At 42.4% G+C, this 23,755-nt stretch overlaps 1 protein-coding gene across 1 annotated transcript; it reads right to left on the minus strand.

Moving 5' to 3' along the window:
- LOC138767366 (interleukin-20-like) lies at positions 1-23,555 on the minus strand. Its single transcript, XM_069944863.1, has 9 exons — positions 23,466-23,555; positions 20,329-20,388; positions 19,190-19,243; positions 18,967-19,123; positions 5,743-5,828; positions 3,189-3,251; positions 1,349-1,501; positions 434-508; positions 1-157 (listed from the first exon to the last, which is right to left on the minus strand). The coding sequence occupies exons 1-9, from the start codon at positions 23,553-23,555 to the stop codon at positions 74-76; spliced, it is 822 nt and encodes a 273-aa protein (XP_069800964.1). The 3' UTR covers positions 1-73.
- Positions 23,556-23,755: the final 200 nt, after the last annotated feature.

Here is a 23,755-nt window from a genome sequence, read left to right on the forward strand (position 1 = left end):
CATGTGTCCAAAAAGTCCTATAATAGGAATTCAGGATATCCTAATATTAGATTTATACAATTTATACAAATATTTAGGCCAAAAAGTTCTTCTCTATCCATCGGAATAGAATGTCCAGCTCCCCGACAGCCTTTGTAGCGGCCTTTGTTGTCGCCATCTGTTGAAAATAAGTAAAACACAAGGTAAATATTGTAGATAAGTTCTGATAGTTATATCAATGACGATGACGGGATCCCCGCACCACCGACGATAGTCGTGATGGTACATTCGCTTCAGACTGACCAAAGGAAGACTACGTCTGGTCTATTAAAGGCGGTATATTTTGAATACAGGTATATTTTTCTTTGATAATTTTCCACTTGACTCTGGCAGTGAAAGTTATTAATATAATATGAATGCAGCCTTGTTTTTCTCCCACAAATGTGAATCTTACCTTAAAATAAGCCTTTTTGTACTGTTTCATGATTGAATGTGACTGCTGACCACAGGGACATCTCAGAGCAGCATGCTGTTATTAAGAAGAATGTGAATTAGAATCAATAAAAAAAATCCTTTTACTGACTAAAGGAGGCTTTCAAGATAAAAACATTTGAAATATATGTCATCTATCGATATACAACACATCCTTCATAGCAATCTGTGATATCAACTCAATTTAAAAGGTTTTTTTGGGGAATGAACTTAAAGTGAATCTTTCACTAGGGTTATACCACCTTAAATGAGGGCAGCATAAACAAGTGAAAGAAATACTAAACAGATTGGTGTATTACTTCATTTTGGTAAGCTGTCTTCCGAATATGCAGGAGAATAGGATTCTTGACACACCACTCCCTCCGCCCTCCAGTTGCTGATTGTTGACTGTCTATACACAGCATGGATAAATACATGCCAATCAGCAGCTGGTGGGTGGGGCTTTCTGCTTCTCATGAATATCCAGGACTACTGAGCACACGCACATAATGGAGAGAACTACTTATTGTCCATGTTATTCAGTAGGATATCTCTGGATCAGTTGCACAGAACAATGTAAGTGATACATCATTCTGCTCAGCTTCTCTGTCACTACTTTATGCTACCCTGACAGGATAAGCCTACTGACAGTCTCTTTAAAAGAATTAGGCTACAATGACAAGAGTTTACCTCCAAATGGGGCAGCCTTGGAGGCCTGCTAGGAGCCCAATGCTGAACCATTCCAATGGCAAAGTTTATAACCCTTTGAAGTCTTTTTTTGGCCATTGCCATACACTTTATAAAGTATTTTTCTCCACTTTTATTTGGTAGACAATACACATTGTACGACAAAGCCTTTGTTATATGTTTTTACATCATTTATTCGATTTCTACTTACACATTCGTTCAGTTCTTTATTCAGACTCAGTACAGAGTTGGCCAAGTGAATAAGTTCTCGATGTTGTTCCAGAACTATTTGTTCCAGTACAGGGAAGACATTGGTTACATAAAAGTTTCCCAGGTTGTATAGGAAGCAGCATTGTTCAAAGGGCTAGAGGGATAAAGTAAGGAGGTAAAGAAGACATTTTATACGACAATATATAGATACAACTTATCAACACTATCTGCTTAAATAATATTCAGCTCAGCACTGCTATGTATTATCAGATAGGGAAGTCCCCATGGTGGGACAGTAAAATAAAGTATCAGTGTAAAAAACACACAAAAAATAATATAAATAAAGTGCAATACCCACATAATCCCCAGATCCCCCAATGCAAATAATAAATATAGAAAATATATATATATATATATATATATAAAAAAGTACACGTTTGGTATCAACGCATGTGTAACAACACTGGCAATAAAATGATCACATGATTTACCCCAAACGGTGACCGCAGAAAATTTAAACTTAGGAAAATGCTAATTTTGCCATCTTTTTAATTAAAAGTGGCCTTTTTTACAAAAATATTAATCATAAGGATATCGGCCGAAATTACCACGGACCAAAGAACGATATGTCACAGAAAATCGCATGGATAAGTTGTAGCATCACATAGCTATAAAGTGAGACAGGTCAGATTTGAATATTGGGCTCTGATCCTTAAAGTGACTCTGTACCCACAATCTGACCCCCCCAAACCCCTTGTACCTTCGGATAGCTGCTTTTAATCCAAGATCTGTCCTGGGGTCCGTTCGGCAGGTGATGCAGTTAATGTCCTAAAAACAACTTTTAAACTTGCAGCCCTGTGTCACACTGCCGGGGGGTTAGAGTATCTGTGCCCTAGGCCTGCACCACCTCTCCTTCCCTCCTCCCCACTTCTCCTCCTCTTCAGCATTAGGAATGCCCCTAGAACATTTTCTCCTGTCTGAACATTGCACAGGTGCCTTAACGATCCAGCCCATGTGCCGTGCTGACACAGGTGGGGAATAATTTGCCTGGAGCATTCCTAATGATGAGGAGGGTGGGGAGGAGGGACAGAGAGGTTGTGCTAACCTAATGCATACACAATCTAAACCCCGGCCGTTGGGCACAGGGCTGCAAGTTTAAAAGTTTTTTTTTCAAGAAAATAACAGCATCACCTGCCGAAAGGACCCCAGGACAGATCTTGGATTAAAAGCAGCTATCTGAGGGTACAAGCGGTTTGGGGGGGGGGGGCAGATTGTGGGTACAAAGTCACTTTAAGGCCAAAATGGGGCCTGTCCTGAAAGGGTTAATGTGATTAGGGTTTGTGGATTAAAGGCTGATTCACTGGGATCAGTTCTTGTATATAATGGTAACATTAATAATCTCAATGATTGTAATAATTAGAAGATGTGTATATATTCCTAATAATTAGTAAGGAACGATAAGACACCATAGAGAAGACACTCAAGCTCATACACAATAGAATCATTTTTCAAACTGGATGTAAGGCTGAGTTCACATGGAGTAAAACTGTCCCGCAGAATCCTGCTAGCCTCCGTGTCATACTGGCAGCTTATGGGAGGGCTCGCACGTCTCCTCTCGCTGCGCCTCTCTGCTCTGAAGAATGGACATGTCTATTCCTCTGCGCAGAGAGAGGAGGCGCGCGAGCCTCCCATAGACTGCCAGTATGACACGGAGGCTGGCAGTTTTACGCCATGTGAACTGGCCCTAATACAATTTTAATACTTTTTTTTTTACGGTTAATGTATAAAACCTAAATCTTTCTGTATATATCACTGACTAAACAGACATAAAAATGACGTACCTGTATTTGTTTCAAAGCTTTTGCTTTTAGTAGAGTAATATCTGTGATTTTGTCCTCATCATACTGAAAAAAGCAAAGTTAGATAACATTATGTGAATAGCTGAAGAGCTTCAGGTTTACTGCTGCTGGCGTTGTTAAGGGTTGTTAAGTCCGCCCGGAGAACCCTCTCTGAACCGCCGCGATCCCATCTGCAGCCCAGGACAGCGGCTATTAGCGGTCCAATCACTGTGCCCACTAATTAGCTTTTTAAATGCAGCTGTCAAAGTTGACAACTGCATTTAAAAATCTTCTTTTCCGGTCCCCGGCGGTCTAGGGAGGGGAGATTGCCCCCCCTCCCCGCGACATGATCGCAGAGGAGCGATCTCCGAATCTTTACCGGGCCGGGGGTCTGCCCCAGAATGCCGCTGATCCCGGCTCGGCATTCTATTGCTTTTGGCTGCAGTAGCAGAGAGCAATAGAACACTGATCTCATGGATCTAAGCAGTATAACTATACTACATCTATATATCTATGCTGCATAGATCTCAATGAGAGATCAGAGCAGTGATACTAGAAGTCCCCCAAGGGGAATAACCCTAACCCCAGGGGGAATAACCCTAACCCCAGGGGGGAATTACCCTAACCCCAGCGGGAATAACCCTAACCCCAGGGGGAGTAACCCTAATCCCAGGGGGAACAACCCTAACCCCAGGGGGAGTAACCCTAATCCCAGGGGGAACAACCCTAACCCCAGGGGGGAATAACCCTAACCCCAGGGGGAATAACCCTAACCCCAGGGGGAATAACCCTAACCCCAGAGGGGAATAACCCTAACCCCAGGGGGGAATAACCCTAACCCCAGGGTGAACAACCCTAACCCCAGGGGGGAATAACCCTAACCCCAGGGGGAGTAACCCTAATCCCAAGGGGAACAACCCTAACCCCAGGGGGGAATAACCCTAACCCCAGGGGGAATAACCCTAACCCCAGGGGGAATAACCCTAACCCCAGGGGGAATAACCCTAACCCCAGGGGGGAATAACCCTAACCCCAGGGGGAGTAACCCTAATCCCAAGGGGAACAACCCTAACCCCAGGGGGGAATAACCCTAACCCCAGGGGGAATAACCCTAACGCCAGGGGGAATAACCCCAACCCCAGGGGGGAATAACCCTAACACCAGGGGGAAAACCCTAACCCCAGCGGAACTTCTAGTATGGGTGTAGAAAAAAAAAGTTTTTTAATAATAAAAAAAAACCTCCCCTAATAAAAGTTTGAATCAACCCCTTTTATAAAAAAAATAAATAACCATATTTGTTATCACCGCCTGCATAATCGCCCAAACTACTAATTTATTTAATTCCTGATCCCGCACGGTAAACGGCGTAAGCGGCAAAAAATTTCAAAGTGCAAAATTGCGCATTTTTGGTCGCATCAAATCCAGAAAAATTGTAATAAAAAGCGATCAAAAAATCGCATATATGCAAACAAGGTACCGATAGAAAGTACAGATCATGGCGCAAAAAATGACACCTCACACAGCCCCATAGGCCAAAGGATAAAAGCGCTATAAGCCTGGGAATAGGCTATGTTCACACAACGTTTAAAACAACGTTTAAATTAACGTCATTTTGAGGCTAAAATAACGGACGTCATTTAGCTGTCTGGCCTCCCCTTGCAATGACGGCTGTTGGTACATTATTCCAGTTTGGTTACTAATTGGACTTTGGGTGCGTCTTAATTGAAAAATCTATTGAATTTAGTAGTCAAAATGGAGAAAGAACGGTGACAAAAGAAAAACTGTGTGTGAACAACCAATAAAAAACGTCCGCTGTTTGCAAAAGACGTCTGAAAATAATGATAATAATCATTATTTTGACGTCCGCGGTAAAAACGTCCGTTATTCAATACATTGTGCGCATTAGACGTCCGTCTTCCCATTGAATTCAATGCATTGCCATTGCAGTCAGTTAAATCGCAGACGCCTTTTCTCTATTTTGAGGGCTGTGTGAACATAGCCATAGAGTGATTTTAAGGAACATTTATTTTTTAAAAAAGGTTTTAATTTTTAAAAGCCATCAAATAAAATAAAAGTTACACAAGTTACATATCGTTGTAATCGTAACGACTTGAAGAACATGCCTAACAAGTCAGTTTTACCCCAGGACAAACGGCGTAAACATAAAGCCTCACCAAATTTAAAAAAATGTGTTTTGGTTTTTTTTCAATTTCACCACACATTGAATTTTTTTCTGGTTTGGCAGTGTACTTTATGCAAACATTAAGCCTGTCATTGCAAAGTACAATTAGTGGCGCTTGTAGGTCTCTAGGTAAAAAATGCTAGTGCTATGGCCTTTTAACCACAAGGAGGAAAAAACGAAAGCGCAAAAATGGAAATTGGCTATGTCCTTAAGGGAGTAATACTTTACTTACGTTGTGTGAACATGGCCTAATATTATAAATGATGGAGCCTGTTAGGTCAACCACAATGTAGCGTGTCAGGTCTGGTTAGAAATATGGAAATATGAATGTCTGTATTTGGCTAAAATATTCTAACAAAAAGATACTCCACTCACCATGAGATTTTTCACCGTGTCAAATGATCTTTTAAAGTCATTGATGTTGGCAGAAATTGGACACAGATTTCTATTAGCTGCAGTGCCTGGAATATTCCGTATTATAATCCAAAACAAAACTATTATGAAAGAAGCAACTAAAGTTCTCATGGTGACAGGTGGTTAAAATGTCGGTACCTGCAAAAGCATATAAAAAAATAATAATAAAAATTACATTTTACTGCACACAGAACTTTAAACCCATAAAAATCACATATATTTCAGTAAATTGAGGCAGTGGTATTCTGAGAAGCCGAGGTAGGTTACTTACAATTGATTGGACTTCTCAGTAGAAAAGATACCTATAGGATGATAGAAGTTCTAGTCTGGCCCCTCTCTTATATACGAGCTGTTACATCACTTCCTTCATTTTTCAGGTACAGAAAAGGCAGAACATTTTTGGTACCTGCATGGAGTTCAGTAGACTTCAGAAAAATCCCATTCTCGACTAGCATTCTTCTTGTGTTAAATATACAATTCCCGTAACTACTTTCTGTATCACTTTGAATAAACACAATGGATTAAAAATTAAAAGGTATTGTTTATAAAAGTAAATAATAGTACAGTAATAATAGTAATACTAACTCAATAATAATAATAATTATAATATTTTGTTCTTTTTTTTTAAATAATATTTATTATTTTTCCAATAATTGACAAAGTGCTTACAATTACACAAACCATGAAAGAAATCATACCTTAACCCCCCCCCCCCCCCCCCCCAACCGCCCCCCTGGACAAGGGAGAAGAGAAAGGGAAAAAGAAAAATAATAATAACTCAATAATAATAATAATAATAATAATAATAATAATAACAATAACTCAGTAATAATAACTTAGTAATAATAATAGTAATAGTAATAATAACTCAATAATAATAATAACAATAGTAATAATAATAATTAGAACTCAGTAATAATAATCATAGTAATATTAACTCAGTAATAATAATAATAATAATAATAATAATAATTATAACTCAGTAATAATAATAATAATCATAGTAATATTAACTCAGTAATAATAATCATAGTAATAATAATAATAATAATAATAATAACAACACCTCAATAATAAGTCAGTAATAATAATAACTCAGTTATAATAATAATAACTCAGTAATAATTCATCAGTTTGAATATAAATTAAAAAAATTACAAAAAAATCTATTGGACCCTTTTCTTACATATCAGCAGTTTCTATTAGAATTTCAAAAGAAATTAGATCTTTACTATATATACTACTGACTTGACCTTTTGTATCTTTGTATTTGATGTACATACGGCGTTACCATTATGGCGATCCACCAGAAGTAATTAATAAGATGCCATTTATTGAAAATATAAAATCAGTTTTTTTATTTCCTATTTATATAGTGAGATTTGATCACTTTAATGTTCATGTCTTAAGGGTGCCTTCACACCTACCGACTCGCAGCGTTAATAACGCTGCGAGTCGGCTAGGTCCTGGCAGATCACTGTCATTACATACACGCAGAGGTCTGAACGACCGCTGCGTGTATGTAAACCTGCCGGCCACTTAACCCCTTCTAATGCCGCCCGCCTCCCGCTCCAGCTCTGTATACATTACCTGTCCTCGCTCCACGGGGTCCGGCGTCCTGCTCTCCCGCCCGGCCAATCAGTGGCTGCGGCAGGGCAACACACTGGTTGGCTGGGCGCGAGAGTAGGATGCCGGGACCCCGTGCAGCGAGGAGGTAATGTATACAGAGCGGAGCGGGAAGCTGCCGGCCGGCATCAGAAGGGGTTAAGCAGCCGGCAGATTTACATACACGCAGCGGTCTGAATGACAGTACTGTATGTACTGACAGTGATCTGCCAGGACCTAGCCGCCTCGCAGCGTTATTAACGCTGCGAGTCGGTAGGTGTGAAGGCACCCTAAGGGTGTTATTCCACAGGCTGATGGGGGCCCGATAATAACTGTAAACGAGTGCCAATCTGCTAGATCGGCGCTCGCTTACTGGGCCTATTACATGGCCTGATAATCGTTTAACAAGGACTGCATGGACATTGTTACCGATGTCCTTGCAGCCCTTGCTTAAACTTTATACATTACCTATCCAGGCTGCAGGGCTGCTCTTGTGCTCCGCTTCTCCCCGGCTCCTGCGCTCCAGCTTCAGAGCGGCCTGTCTAAGCTGACAGGTTGCTCAGCCAATCACTGGCCGCGGCGGTCTCGGACAGTGATTGGCTGAGGGGCCTGTCAGCTTAGACAGGCCGCTCTGAAGCTGGAGCGCAGGACCCAGGGAGAAGCAGAGCACAAGAGCAGCCCTGCAGCCTGGATAGGTAATGTATATCGTCAGTTGCAGGCCACGCACCGCTATTACACGTAGCGATGCGTGGTCAGCGCCCGACAATTATAGGTTCAAACCTATATCAACGATCAGCCGATGATCGTTGTCATCGGCTGATCGTTGTATTTATTCCACGGAGCAATAATCGGCCAAAACAGCCTAATTCGCTCCGTTGAGTAGGTCCCTATGTCTAAAGTGCAACTGGAACATGTCATAGACTGTCCCCATGTTTTCCTAGGGCTGTAGCCAACTTCAAATGTGGAACGATCAGACTGGAGCATGCTAAACATGCGTTCATCTCTGGTTCCGATACATTTTCGATTACTGTCTGTAGAGATTAGTTATTTCTCCACATACACATGAACGGTCAGCACGGCAATCGAGAAGATCAGTTCTGGCACCAGCTTATCTCTCTTAGAACAATAGGTTCTGCTATAAAAAACCAACACACACATTAGACCACTGAAGGTGGTGGGTTCAGCCAACTTTAAGCCACTATTAAACGTGGCGGCAGCGAATGGGTAGGTGCAGGGGAGGCCGCAGGCAGATTGTCTGGCCAGCCCATAGAGGATAGCGGCGGTCTGCTGCCGCTGCTCCTATTCCACGTGTTGAAAGACAAATGACTGCAATGATCAGCCGACATCGTTCATGTCAGCTGATTGTTACCTTCTATTACACAGAACGATTATCAGCCTTAACGGCCGATATTATCCAAATACGGCCAATAATTGTTCCCTGTAATAGGGCCTTTAGTCTACGATGCATGTTAACACTGCAAAACTGGCTGATTTGGTTGACAATATGGCTCCTCCTAGCTTTTATCAGGTGGAGTATTGTCATAAAGAGATTTATCAAACATGGTGTAAAGTGAAACTGGCTCAGTCGCCCCTAGCAACCAATCAGATTCCACCTTTCATTCCTCACAGACTCTTTGGAAAATGAAAGGTGGAATCTGATTGGTTGCTAGGGGCAACTGAGCCAGTCTCACTTTACACCATGTTTGATAAATCTCTCCCTGTGTATTAATATCACTGCAAAGCCCCGACAAATACACACAAATTATGGACGCATACCCTTGGAATGGTATATGCCCGTCACCCACTTATTGTGGTAATAAAGTTGGAACAGACTACTCCGCTGAGTGGAATGCGGACATGGGCACTTTAAGTGACCTATTAGTCCAGTGCAGTGCAGCTAATGTGTCGTCCCTGAATATAAGAACGAGGGGGCACAACCAGGTGAGTTGAGGGCAAGTTCAGAAGCAACATGAGAATATATTATTTTACTCAAAAAGTAGTAGATGCTTGGAACAAACTTCCAGCAGATGTGGTAGGTAAATATTCATGTAAACTTGCCTGGGATAAACATATTGTAAGGTGAAGATAATAATAACTACAACAACAATAAAAGGAAATACTATGAGGGCAGACTAGATGGAGCAGGTGCTCTTTTTTGCTGACAATCTTTCTATGTTTCTAGTGGGCTGGTGGGATCCTGGGAACAATCCAAGCATTGGAAAATATCCCCATTCCTGAGGGCCCTATTCCACGGGACGATTATCGTTCGCATAATCGTCAATGATAGAGTCATGATACGACAAAGCAAGTCACTCTCCATCCTTAGTTCATGATAAGGAATGGTTTACAGAGGGCACAAAGGAACGGCGGCACCCCGACAATCTGTACTAATTGTAATGATATAAACAGGGAATGGATGTGGAAACAAAGGAATAGTAACCTTAAGGCCCTATTAGGCTTCGTTCCCACTGAGCAAAACTAGCGGAATTCCGCGGCGGAATGCCGTTAGCCTCCCTCTCATAATGGGAGTATATGGGAGGCGCACGCTCCTGCTTTGTCCGCGCTGAAGATTGAACACGGTGGCAGCGAGCGGGAAACGAGGAGCAAACGAGCGCTGATAGAGCTGGTCGTCCCGTGGAATAGGGCCTTAAGGCATAAGGGTGATGAATCTTACATGATGGAATTACGGTGGTGTATTTTACCTAGTGACGGTTACTTTGGTACCAGCAGGTTCATTTCCTTCTATGATTATTTGTTAAAAGATGTTTTAAGATAGAAATCTACCAAGAGAATGCACAGTATGATGTAAATGGCGTTCTGTATGGAGAACATAAGGACATGCTGCAAGGATGACCACTGAAATTTCTTGGCTGACGTAGAAGGAAATATCTGGGTAGTTTGACAAGGTGACTCATTCCCAGGCCTATGGTTCCTTGTGTGTTTTATGCTTTTATTGTATGTGGAATGTACAAAGAAATACATTAGTATGATGTAATATTCATAAGGATTACAGAGGAAGTCCCATGAAAAAGTGTGAGGCAGACAGGAAAGAAACGCACCTGTCCCCGTGCCTCCATTGTGCCGCTCCCGGCTCCCGTTGACGGCTGCTGGATGTTATCTTCAGGTGAAAACCGATTGCCCGCTTGCCCAGTTAGTGAAACTAGCAGCTGTCAACAGGAGTTGGGAGCTGTACTATGGGGTATAAGGATAGGTAAGTTTACTTTATTACTTTCCTGCAACAACACCCCCTCCCATGCCTGCCTTTTTTTTATTTGGTGGGACTTCTCCTTTCGAATCAACTGGTCCAGAAAGGGCCAGATCGTTGAAATTTACTTCTATTAAAAAAAGCTTAAAAAATCTCCAGTCTTCCAGTACTTATCAGCTGCTGTATGTCCTGCAGGAAGTGGTGTATTCTCTCCAGTCTGACACAGTGCTCTCTGCTGCCACCTTTGTCCATGTCAAGAACTGTCCAGATCAGCAGCAAATCCCCTGATCTGGACATTTCCTGACATGGACAGAGGTGGCAGTAGAGAGCACTGTGTCAGACTAATAATATACACCACTTCCTGCAGGACATACAGCAGCTGATAAGTAAAGGAGGGCTGTTGATGTTTAATAGAATTAAATTACAAATCTCTGGTACTTTCTGGCACCAGTTAAATTTTCGCTTTTGCGCGTTTGTTTTTTCCTCCTCGTGTTTAACCCCTTAGCGACCCATGACGTACCGGGGGGAGTTCAGAGGGGGGTCCCGCCGGGACCCCGCTCTGAATGGCGCCGCTCCCGGCTGCAGATAATCTGCAGCCGGGCAGTGCCTCTATTAGCCGGCGCGGGTCCCGAGCCGGCTAATTAAGCACTTCAATGCAACTGTCAAACCTGTCAGCTGCATTGAAGTGCTTCAGACCTCACATCCCTGGTGGACAGATCTCCCATTCTGCCATGCCAACGCTCATAGAGAATGACGGGAGAGTCCAGCGCTCCGTCATTCTCTCAGTGTGCGCGCCGGGCTGCAGCGGCTGAGATCTCCGTGACCCGACCATCTTCAGAAGCGGGACCCGGCGCGATGAGGTGAGTATAGGGGGTTCTAACGGGGGGTTGGGAGCCTGTCACCCCGGCACCGGGGGTGACAGGTTCCATTTAAAAGCTTGCAACAGTCTATACATACTGAGGTAGACTTATGACTGCAGCCATAGTGACCCCCCACAAGATGTGTATATAAATAGATATATCTCTCACCTAGTGACCCCCTACAATACAGACACCTGAGGGGCCCTGATAATAATTGTGCATATATCTATCTCCCAGTGTCTGCAGCCAGTTTGCCCTACACTTATAGATGACCCCCTCCTTTTATAGATGACCCCCTCTACTCCCATTATAGATGCCCCCTCCTCCCCCCCATTATAGATGCCCCCTCTCCCCCCCCATTATAGATACCCCTCTTCTCCCCCCCTTATAGATACCCCCTCCCCTTATAGATGACCCCCTCTACCCCCATTATAGATGCCCCCTCCTCCCCCCCATTATAGATGCCCCCTCCTCCTCCCCATTATAGATGCCCCCTCTTCTCCCCCCCTTATAGATACCCCCTCCCCTTATAGATAGCCCCCTCTCCCCCCCTTGAAGATGGCCCCTCTTCTCCCCCCATTATAGATGCCCCCCCCCTTTCCTCTATGCTAAGCAGTATTTAAAAAAAACAAACACACAAACTCACCTGACAACCCGCTCCCCCGGCGATCCTCTTCTTCTTCGGACGCTGTCCCCGGCTGATGCGCGGCTGCCGGGGGTGTCCCGTCCTATCCCCGGCAGCGCGGCGCATCAGTGAGCTCCCTGTACGCCGGGGCTGTGACTTCTGACACAGGAAGCGTCTCTGACGCGCGCTTCCTGTGCCGGAAGTCAGGGCCCCAGGCAGCTTACTGATGCGCCGCGCTGCCAGGGATAGGCCGGGACACCCCCGGCAGCCGCGCATCAGCCGGGGACCCGGACTTAAAGATACAGCACGCCGCCGCCGGGGCCAGTCGCAAATGGCGCCCAGATTAATAAGTCTGGGCGCCATTTGCAAAATATCAGTCGCATTGGCGACCATTTTGGTCGCCATCTGGAGCCCTGACATTGCTATAACGACTGAATAATTGCAGCTACAATAGTGGGAGTCTGATTGGGTATAGTTTCGTTTAGTTGCAGTTGCTATTACAATGAAGAAAGTAGAAAAAATCTAAGTGCAAAAATAGTGAAAAAAAATTAGCCAAGGTGTAAGTGATTACACGGGACATAGGACACAAAGTTTCTTGGACCCAGTAGGGTGGAAAACAGATATTTGACAGTGGAACCAGCAGCAGTAATAGTACTGTATTGGACCCAGTATGGTTGAGAACAGACAAATGATGGAGGAGGAGGAGGCAGCAGCACTTGATTGCACCCAGCTCAGGGATGATGTCGTTGAATCCATAGTCATGCCTGCTCACAGAGTCGCGTCCTCAAAAGGGATCAACAATTGGCAGGACATGTTCGAAGAAACTGTGCAATATGAGGTTTATCACATGTGCCATACAAGGTGTATGACGCAGCCCTTCCTGCTGCACTGCAGAGACAATGTTCCTCCCATTGTCGGCTACAACACTTCCCACCGTTAGTTGACCCTGGTTCAGCCATTCATATATCTCCTCCCTTATGGTCCGGAGGAGCTCCTGCCCACTGTGGCTCTGTTCACCCAGGCTCACAAAATGGAGGACAGCCTGAGAGCGCCGGGCCTGACATTGTTGGTAAGACACCAGGGCAGGTTGGACTGCAGTCAAAGCAGTGGATGGTTGCAAGCTGGTGGAGGCAGAACTTTTGCAGAACTGGCCCCCTAAAGCATCGGGGAGGTGACAGTGGCAAGAATGGGCTAACTTTCTGATGGTCTTCTTGGGGAATGTTGACCCAATGGGCAGTAACAGACATGTATTGCCCTTGCCCATAATTAAAGGACCAGACATCAGCACTGGGGTGCACGGTCTTGGACACCAAGAATCCCAATGAGTCACCAACATTTTTCTTCACAACTGTGCAGTAATGGGACAGTGATTGGTCTTTTTTTTTTTGGCAGTTTTTTGTTTTTACCGGCTAAACGGGGTTCTCCTATTTTTTGAATCTATTTTGTTAAGGTATGAACTGAGATTTTTACTTAATAAAGTAGATCAGATTGAACACTGAAGTTGCTTTCATGTGTCTTGGTTGATACTCACAGACAGCTGTCACATTACATTTTTGATTAGGCAGCACCCAGGTATATCTGAGGAGACTAATTGAGGGTCTCACCCTAACAGGGGCGACGTCACACATCTTGATATTCACAGAAAACCAGGATACAAGGGATTATAGGAGTAATAATCCCTTGTATCCTGGTCTATTCTGTGATTTTATTTCTTATTGTTATTTTAACCAGATTCGTTACGAACTTTCTCAAAGTTCGGTTCGCTCATCCCTACTCACCACATATGCTGGAAGTTGTTTCTAAGCACTAATACTTAATGTTTCACTACCCTCAGTTTGTGCCCCCTTCTTCGTGTTCCATTGTTAACATTAATTAACCCTTTGACATGAGGTATATGTGTTGTACTTGAGAGAGAAATTTGCATGTATTCCTCCATCTTTAGTGACCCATCTCTGGCCAGTGGCCATTTTGAAGGTTCTTCACAGGCTGTAAACCGTTGTACCTGATGTTCTAATAAAGTCACTATGAAAGATAATACCTAGTTTCCCTATTGGCTGATTTCTACTGCACCTCACCGACACTAAGGGTGTCCCTGTGATCACCTCTGACAACGCATTAGGGCTTTGGCCTCAGGGGAAACTACAAGATCCAACAATATCACCAACACCCAGGTTCAGCCCCGCTTCAACCTCTGTGGCCGACCTCCTCGGGAAAGAATTATAGGAAACAGCCTGTGACAACACTTTATTATTGCTTACACACATTCTCTGTTTCACCCAGGAGAGCTGTGGACAGCGAGTACCGGTACACAAATTGACAGGACAGGAGCCATTTGGCAGCTACACATCTTACACTATCACCCTCACACTATCCTCTATCGTTCCGTGATACCTAATCAACCAAATAACCTTATAACCTATAATAACCTTCTATCATCCTTCTATAACCCTCTCTAACCCGGCCTCTACCCACCTCTCTAGCTAAATGTTAAGTGTCCAGTTAACTCTACAGGAGCTGACTTGCTCCAATATATATAGCAAAGGAAAAAGCCTGACGTTTGTTAAATAACAGCCCTTGTTTTGAAACAACGGCTGCCATTTCACGGCCAAATAACGGCCGTTATTTCGAAACAAGGGCTGTTATTTCACGTCCAAAAAACTGCCAAAAAAACATGTTGCCTGGTCATAGACTAAATCTGATATTTGATGCATCTCTGTAGTCTGCACCAGTGTAAGTACCCAGTTTGGGGGCAATATATGCATTACCCAAGCACTTGTATGTACTTATGCATGCTGGTGGCATAGAGTCACGTGATTCCATTACAATGGGGAAATGATTAAAAATAAAAAAAAGTCTTATATTTTTCCACAAACTAATGACATAGTTCTATTTTGTAAGATTTTTTTTTCTTTTAAATCTTTTAAAATTCTTGCCATGTTGTGATAACATACCGCCCTAAGAAATTTATAGTAAGATAAGTAGTGTTCCCTCTTGTGCACTTTGGAACTATAAGGTAAATACTTTCCATCCTACTACAAGGACCAATAAACTGGAAAGAAATAGCAATGTTTGGAAAAGCACATCTGTATTTTAATTCCATTTGGGACAAAATTGAGAAAATAAATATAAATATAATATAAAGTAATACATGTACATAATAGGACAATTACAAAATTAACAAATTAAATACATTTTTTCAATTTAAATAAAATAAATAAATAATCTAATCAATAAATAAATAAATAGTAAATAGATATCGCGCACCAACAACGGCCATTTTTTTAGGGAGGGATTTTCATAAAATAGGAAACCGTACAATATTCTAATATGTGTGTATTTAAAATTCAGCTTTAGGCTCTGTTCACACCATCATAATGACGGCCGCTTTAATTGGACCGCCATCTTTTATTTACCATTAAATGGCGTCTGTCCAATAATTATGGATGCCATTTTGACGGTGTGTGAATGTAGCCTGCTCCGTGCACACAGAGCAAAAGCGGCGGAATTCCGTGGCGGAATTGTTTGCCGCGGAATGCTGCCAGCCTCCTTGTCATATTGACGGTCTATTGGAGGCTCGTGCGCTGCATCTCTCGGCGCTGAAGAATGAACATATTCATTCTTCAGCGCGGAAAAAGGAGCCACGCGAGCCTCCCATAGAGTGTCATTATGACACGGAGGATGGCGGCATTCCGCGGCAAACAATTCCGACGCTTTTTCTCTGTGTGCACGGAGCCTTAGTCATATTCTGTGGATATGTCAGTTTAATATGCTGCTTTATCTATGAGCATAATACAGGTCTGTACTCCTTGTGGATTAGGACTAATGTGGAATATACTATTTCTTTAGTCGGATGCTACTGCACCGGTATAAGAGGAGCATGTGATCAGAGATTTAACTCTTGTTATTTGGAAAATTTGATTGACTATTCTCTAAACAAATAAATAAAAATACACAAACTGGAATTAGATCTTAATGAACTTGAACATAAATAACGGCCGTTGTTTACACTTATTTTTATAGCTTAATAAATATTATCGGGTAGATTTATCAAACGTGGTGTAAAGTGAAACTGGCTCAGTTGCCCCTAGCAACCAATCAGATTCCACCTCTCATTTTCCAAAGAGTCTGTGAGGAATGAAAGGTGGAATCTGATTGGTTGCTCGGGGCAACTGAGCCAGTCTCACTTTACACCATGTTTGATAAATCTCCCCCTTTGTCTTTTCATCTCTTGAAACTCTTCTCTATCCAGTGAAATAGTACGTGCAGCTCCCCAATAGCTTTAAAAATAGCGTCTTGTGTTTTCATCTGTGAAAAAAAAGCAAAATAGTAATTATTAATCATGAAAAAAAAAGTTAGGACGAACAGTACATGTGTTACAGTGTTACCAGCTCTCAGCTATTCCCTTTGCTCAGTGCTCTTCAATTCTTTGCTCAGCAATTCAAATTTTGTCTGCAATCCAAATCCAATCCAAAAATTTGTCCTTTGTGAATATTTTTTGCTGATCCACAAAAAAAAAATGGGAAGGTGATTGTTTAAATGAAGGTGATCCGTATTGTTTGTGGACGTTATAGATGTAACATCCGTAAGTTCTGCCAAAAAATGCAGATCCCATAAACTTCTATTGGCTGATTGTTCTGTAATTACGGTCGGCACTAAAACGTCCTAGTTTTTTGGCGGAATGGATTGAAGATCCGGATTGTGTGACTAGCCTAATAGAAATGAATTGGCTCTAAATTTGCAGATCTGCAATGTAGGAGCAGTGTATGTTGTTGTATACTGTGGAACCTATACCTCCTGTTATACAGAGCCGTACAAAGAATGATGAAGAAAATGGAAATAATTGAAGTGAACATAGCATTAGGTACATCACTTTTTTTTTTACAGTACCAGTGCGGGGATCCTGGTGGTGCAGTTTTTTTTTGAACCAATGGAGCCTCATCACAGAGGGGATGGGATGAGGTCTAACTGGGGGGCTGCAGGCCCACCTCCAGTGCATACAGCTGGTGCACGGCAAATGAACAGCGACAAACTTGGGAACTGTTTTGATAAAGGACCGCACCACCGGGATCCCCGCTCCAGCACCAATCTACTACTATATATATAGTATATATACATTCACTGTAAATAAAAGTGATATTACAATGACCAGTTCAGGATATGCAATATGTTACCTACCTTGTAATATTCACTCTTGAATTCTTCTATTGCGCTGTGTGCCTCCTCTCCACATGGGCATCTCATTGTAGCGTGCTGTATGACACAGACAAGGATCAGTATTTCTCATCACCTGTGATTATTATTTTATTCAACATTTCATTGTTTGGATATGATGAAGGACAATATAGTCAGGGGGTTTAAAGGTATTCTCCATGTTTGTGTGGAGTAAAGTTCTGTAACCCCTTCAGGACCGGACACATTTTTTTTGCGCTTTTGTTTCTTCCTCCTCGTGTTTAAAAGGCCATAGCGTTCGCATTTTTTCCATCTACAGACCCACAAGAGCCCTTATTTTTTGCGCCACTAATTGTACTTTGCAATGTCAGGCTTAACTTTTACATAAAGTACGGAGCAAAAGCAGAAAAAAACTTAAATGTGTGATGAAATTGGAAAAAAAAAACACGCATTTTTAAAATTTGGGGAGTATATGTATTTACGCCGTTCGCCCTATGGTAAAACTGACTTGTTATGCATGTTCCTCAAGTCGTTACAATTACAACGATATGTAACATGTATAACTTTTATTTTATTTGATGGCTTTTAAAAAATTCAAACCTAAATTAATGCTCCTTCAAAATCGCTCCATTCCCAGGCTTATAGCGCTTTTATCCTTTGGTCTATAGGGCTGTGTCAGGTGTCATTTTTTGCGCCATGATGTTTACTTTCTATCGGTACCTTGATTGCGCAAATGCGACTTTTTGATCGCTTTTTATTACAATTTTTCTGGATTTGATGTGACCAAAAATGTGCAATTTTGCACTTTGGATTTTTTTTACGCTTACGCCATTTACCTTGAGAGATCAGGAATGTGCTAATTTAATAGTTCGGAAGATTACGCATGCGGCGATACCAAACATGTTTGTTTATTTATTTATTTTTATTCATAAAATAGGGGGGGTGATTCAAACTTTTACTAGGGGAGGGTTATTCCCCCTGGGGTTAGGGTTATTCCCCCTTGGGTTAGGGTTATTCCCCCTGGGGTTAGGGTTATTCCCCCTGGGGTTAGGGTTATTCCCCCCTGGGGTTAGGGTTATTCCCCCTGGGTTAGGGTTATTCCCCCTGGGGTTAGGGTTATTCCCCCCTGGGGTTAGGGTTATTCCCCCTGGGTTAGGGTTATTCCCCCTGGGGACTTCTAGTATAAGTACACTGATCTCTCATAGAGATCTATGCAGTATAGTTATACTGCATAGATCCATGAGATAGGCACTGCAGCCGAAAGCAATAGAATGCCAAGCCGGGATAAGCTCCATTACGGCACAGACCCTGGTTGGGACCAGATGCAGGGATCGCTCCTCCGCGACAATGGACATCCCCCCCACTAGACACCAGGGAAGTGGCCAAGCAGCATTTTAAATGCAGCTGTCAGCTTTGACAGCTGCATTTAAAATGCTAATTAGCGGGCACAGTGATTGGACTGTGCTCGCTAATTGCCGCGGTCCCGGGCTACAAGCAGCACCCGGAATCACGGCGGTTCAGAGCGGGGTCACGGCGTTGCCCCCCTCTGAACTTCCCCACCCACATGAGGACATACAGCTACGCCCTCAGACGGGAAGGGGTTAAAATTAGTTCTGTTATGTGAATTTAGATGTGCACCCCTGTTTAGGCAAAGAACCATTTGATCTTAAATCTTTCTTTCTTCTTTCGCCGTATTATTAATCAGTCATGACTAGAAGTACCTACACAATGTTTGAGTTCTATCTTCAGGCCGAGCATACAGTTGGCCATGTGGGTGACTTCTCTCTGCATTTTGATGGAGTTAAGATCAACCTGAGGAAACACGTTGTTCACATAGAACGTTCCAAGTTTGAGGAGAAAGCAACATCTCTCAGACGCCTGAAAAACAAAATAAAGAATAAATATTAGGCTAGGTTCACACACAGTAAAAGAAAAGCAAAATACCGTATTTTCTGGCATATTAGACGACTGGGCATATAAGACGATACCCAACTTTTTCTAGTTATAACATAGGGGAAAATTTATCAAGGGGTTTGCGCCTATTTTTAGGTGAATAATTGGAAGTTCTATTTATGAACCAGTATTCGACAGGCGAATATTTTTTTATCTGCCTGTTTAAATTTGCCTGTTGTAGTCATAATGCAAAAAGGAGGTGACAGTGTCACTTTAAATAATGTTTTTATGTTACACATATTTTTTAAGAATTTTTGGTGACTTTTTTTGTAATTTTCCATTTTACTATCTATATTATAAAATAATCCTGATATCTTGCAGTTCTCATTTTCACCACTGGGACTAAAACTAAGCTGAGACTTCCTGTTGTGTCTGTGGTGATAAGAGGAGGCTGCTGTAAAGTGATCTGTACAGCATTGCAGCGACATGTGACACTAGCAGCTCCTTGTGGAAAGACCTCTTCACAAGTCACAGAGCGCGCGCAGTAATGTGTCTTGCTGTAAAGCATGTCACAAACTGCTGTTAAGAACCCAGCCCACATAACAATGTACAAAAAGTGAAATTAAAAAAAAAAATAAAGTTGGATAATAGAAACAGATTAGAATATAAGAATAGGTTTTAGTATCTGACTCTAAATAGTAAAAGAAAATTTAGAGGAAACATCCCCTTTAGGTCTACAAAAACTTAAAGGAGATATCTGTTATTAGAAAAACATACAGTGGCTGGTTCCTTTCAGAAGTAGTGCTATATCCGCCCTGGTGTTTGTGTGCACTATTGCAGCCCAGTTTTTTTTTTTTAGTAAAAGGGTCTGAATTGTAAAAACACAACCTGAGGACAGGTACAGTGCAGTTTTTGGTGGAAAACAGCTGTGTTGGTTTAATCCTGGATAATCCCTTGAAGTTTTATATGAGCTTCAAATATGTAGGTTTACATAGTACATTTGTGCACCATGATGTATATAGGATGTGGTACTAACACAGTACACTAGATACATTGGGTAGCCTTTTGCCTTCTCTTTGGAGAGTCTGGCCGCCAGTAATAACCTGTCACAGAATTTGTAGGTAATTGGACTAAATGAAATGGAAAACTAAGAGATCATGAATTCTATAATGACGACTTCTGTTACTTACATGGATCTCATTCAGAGCACTTGCTCTTAGTAGACTGATATTGGTGATTTTGTCATCCGCCTGGTGTAGAAAAAGTAATCAACAATTAGGAAGTCAGGCTATGTTCTGTCCCGCCCCCGTCTCGTGTGGATATTAGCTGTGATTTATATTTGTAATTTATAATAAATATTGTGCATGGGGGAGGGGCACCCCCCCCTCACTAAATATTGTGCCCCCTTCCCACTGACTTGGCAGGTGAAAAGTTGCACAATTTCTGTTCAGGCCCGGGCTCTGTGGAAAACTCTGCGCCTTGAGGCTATGTTCACACAACGGTTTTTCAGCTCCGTTTAAAATAACGTCCGTCATTTTGAGTCTAAAATAACGGACGTCATTTAGCAGCCTGGCTCCCCCTTAGCGCAATGACGGCTGTTAGTACATTATTCTAGTTTGGTTGTGGCTTAATTGAAAAATCCATTGCATTTAATTGTAAAAGCGGAGAAAGAACGGTGGGAAAAGAAAAACTGTCTGTGAACAACTAATGCAAAAGACGTCCGAAAATAATGATCATATTCATTATTTTGCCGTCCGCCGATAAAAACGTCCGTTATTCAATGCATTGTGTGCATTGGACGTCCGTCTTCCCATTGACTTCAATGCATTGCCATTGCAGTCAGTTAAATAGCGGCAAAAACGGACGTCTTTTAAATATGAATATCTCCCGCCTTTTCTCTTTTTGATGTTGCGTGAACATAGCCTTTCAGTGGTCTACGCTACACACAGACTTTGGTAAATGCCCTGCAACATATTTGATAAGTGGATCAGCAGGGCCGGGACAAAGAGTAGGCAGGGGTAGGCGATGGCCTAGGGCGCCAAACAGCAGGGGGCGCCACCAGGCCGAACCCAGAAGCAGCACACAGGAGGTGATTACATCAGCCTCCTGCCGGGAGATACACGGGTCTGTGAGTCTTCTGCTGCTGCTCCACAGGGCCGGGGGAGGGGCGGCCTCCGGCTGAAGACACTGCTCTGGCTGAGCTCCCTTTGCCAGGAGGCGTCTGACCTGGTGCAGGAGGCCAGTATGGGGGACTGTGCAGCATTACACATCCCCTAGGCTCTGGGAGCTGCTCAGCTGTCGGGCCAGAGAGGAGGAGGAGGAGGTGAAGAATGGCAGCCTGCAGACACAGCACATGATGACCAGGAAGTGTCTGCCTGGGCCTCTCCTGTCAGCTGCTCATCGCTGCAACATCATCATCATCATCAGCAGCAGCAGCAGCAGACCCCTCCATGACAGTCCCAGGACGGAGAGGAGAGAAAGTGCAAGCAACCTAGCTGAGAGGTAACTGTTTTGTGCCTATGTATGTGTACAGCGACAACAAGTGTGTGTGTGTGTGTGTGTGTGTATAAGTGTGTGTGTGTGTGTATATAAGTGTGTGTGTGTATACATAAGTGTGTGTGTGTGTGTGTATACATAAGTGTGTGTGTATGTGTGTATATAAGTGTGTGTGTGTATACATAAGTGTGTGTGTGTGTGTGTATACATAAGTGTGTGTGTATGTGTGTAGTATATAAGTGTGTGTATGTATACATAAGAGTGTGTGTGTGTGTGTATATAAGTGTGTGTGTGTGTGTGTGTGTGTGTATACATAAGTGTGTGTGTGTGTGAATATACATAAGTGTGTGTGTATGTGTGTATATAAGTGTGTGTGTGTGTATACATAAGTGTGTGTGTGTGTGTGTGTGTATACATAAGAGTGTGTGTGTGTGTGTGTGTATATATAAGTGTGTGTGTATACATAAGTGTGTGTGTGTGTATATACATAAGAGTGTGTGTGTGTGTATATAAGTGTGTGTGTGTATACATAAGTGTGTGTGTATACATAAGTGTGTGTGTGTATACATAAGTGTGTGTGTGTACACATAAGAGTGTGTGTGTGTGTGTGTGTATATAAGTGTGTGTGTGTGTATACATAAGAGTGTGTGTGTGTGTATAAGTGTGTATGTGTATACATAAGAGTGTGTGTGTGTGTATATAAGTGTGTGTGTGTGTATACATAAGTGTGTGTGTGTATACATAAGTGTGTGTGTGTATACATAAAAGTGTGTGTGTGTGTATACACATAAGAGTGTGTGTGTGTGTGTATATAAGTGTGTGTGTGTATACATAAGAGTGTGTGTGTGTGTGTATAAGTGTGTGTGTGTGTGTATACATAAGAGTGTGTGTGTGTGTGTGTGTATATAAGTGTGTGTATACATAAGTGTGTGTGTATACATAAGTGTGTGTGTGTGTATACATAAGTGTGTGTGTATACATAAAAATGTGTGTGTGTGTATACATAAGAGTGTGTGTGTATACATAAGTGTGTGTGTGTATACATAAGTGTGTGTCTGTGTGTGTATACATAAGTGTGTGTGTGTGTGTGTCACACTGAGAGGTAGCTGTTTTGTGTCTGTGTGTATGTGTACATAAGAGTGTGTGTGTGTGTGAGAGTGTGTGTGTATACATAAGAGTGTGCGGGTGTATACATAAGAGTGTGCGTGTGTATACATAAGAGTGTGTGTGTCACACTGAGAGGTAACTGTTTTATGTCTGTGTGTGTGTGTTTACATGTGTGAGAGTGTGAGTGTGTGTATACATAAGAGTGTGTGTGTGTATACATAAGAGTGTGTGTATACATAAGTGTATATACTGTACATAAATGTGTGTGTATGTGTGTGTGTATATGCATAAATGTGTGTCTGAGTGTATATGCATAGATATATATACATAAAAATATATGCAACTGGGGGCAGCACACAGGGGATATATATACAACTGGGGGAAGCACACAGGCGATATATATATACAACTGGGGAAGCAAACAGGGGGTCTATATACTACTGGGGGAAGCAAACAGGGTATATATATACATATGGGGGGGGGGGGGGGGCGCCATTTGCCTTCTCTGCCTAGGGCACCAAAATTCCTTGTCCCAGCCCTGTGGATCAGTATTTGTTTCCAAATCCAGGAGTAGAACCGACATAGAAAAAAATGTAATGGAAAGATTTGTACTTTCTATGCAATGGACGCTATTAAACATAGTGTGAACATAGCTATATATGTGTCCCAAATTGTAATCATAATGATATAACCTGACAATAAAAGGAAGATATATATAACTTACCCAAATATCCTTAATAACCTTATAATATCTTTTCAGTTCAACCATATCCTGGGATAATGGACAGCTGTTTGTAGCTTCTGAAGATGACATTGTTATTACCACTATCCCAATGATATAGAAACAGGTAGATGCCGAGTGCATGATGGAAACAATGTCTGCACAAAAAAAATACAAGTAAGCTGTTATATAGCTGCCTTCAGGAGACTGGACCTGGATACAGTAAGTATAGCTGTTATATAGCTGCCTTCAGGAGACTGGACCTGGATACAGTAAGTATAGCTGTTATATAG

Source organism: Dendropsophus ebraccatus, chromosome 11 (assembly GCF_027789765.1).
Source record: "Dendropsophus ebraccatus isolate aDenEbr1 chromosome 11, aDenEbr1.pat, whole genome shotgun sequence".
NCBI classification, from domain to species: domain Eukaryota; kingdom Metazoa; phylum Chordata; class Amphibia; order Anura; family Hylidae; genus Dendropsophus; species Dendropsophus ebraccatus.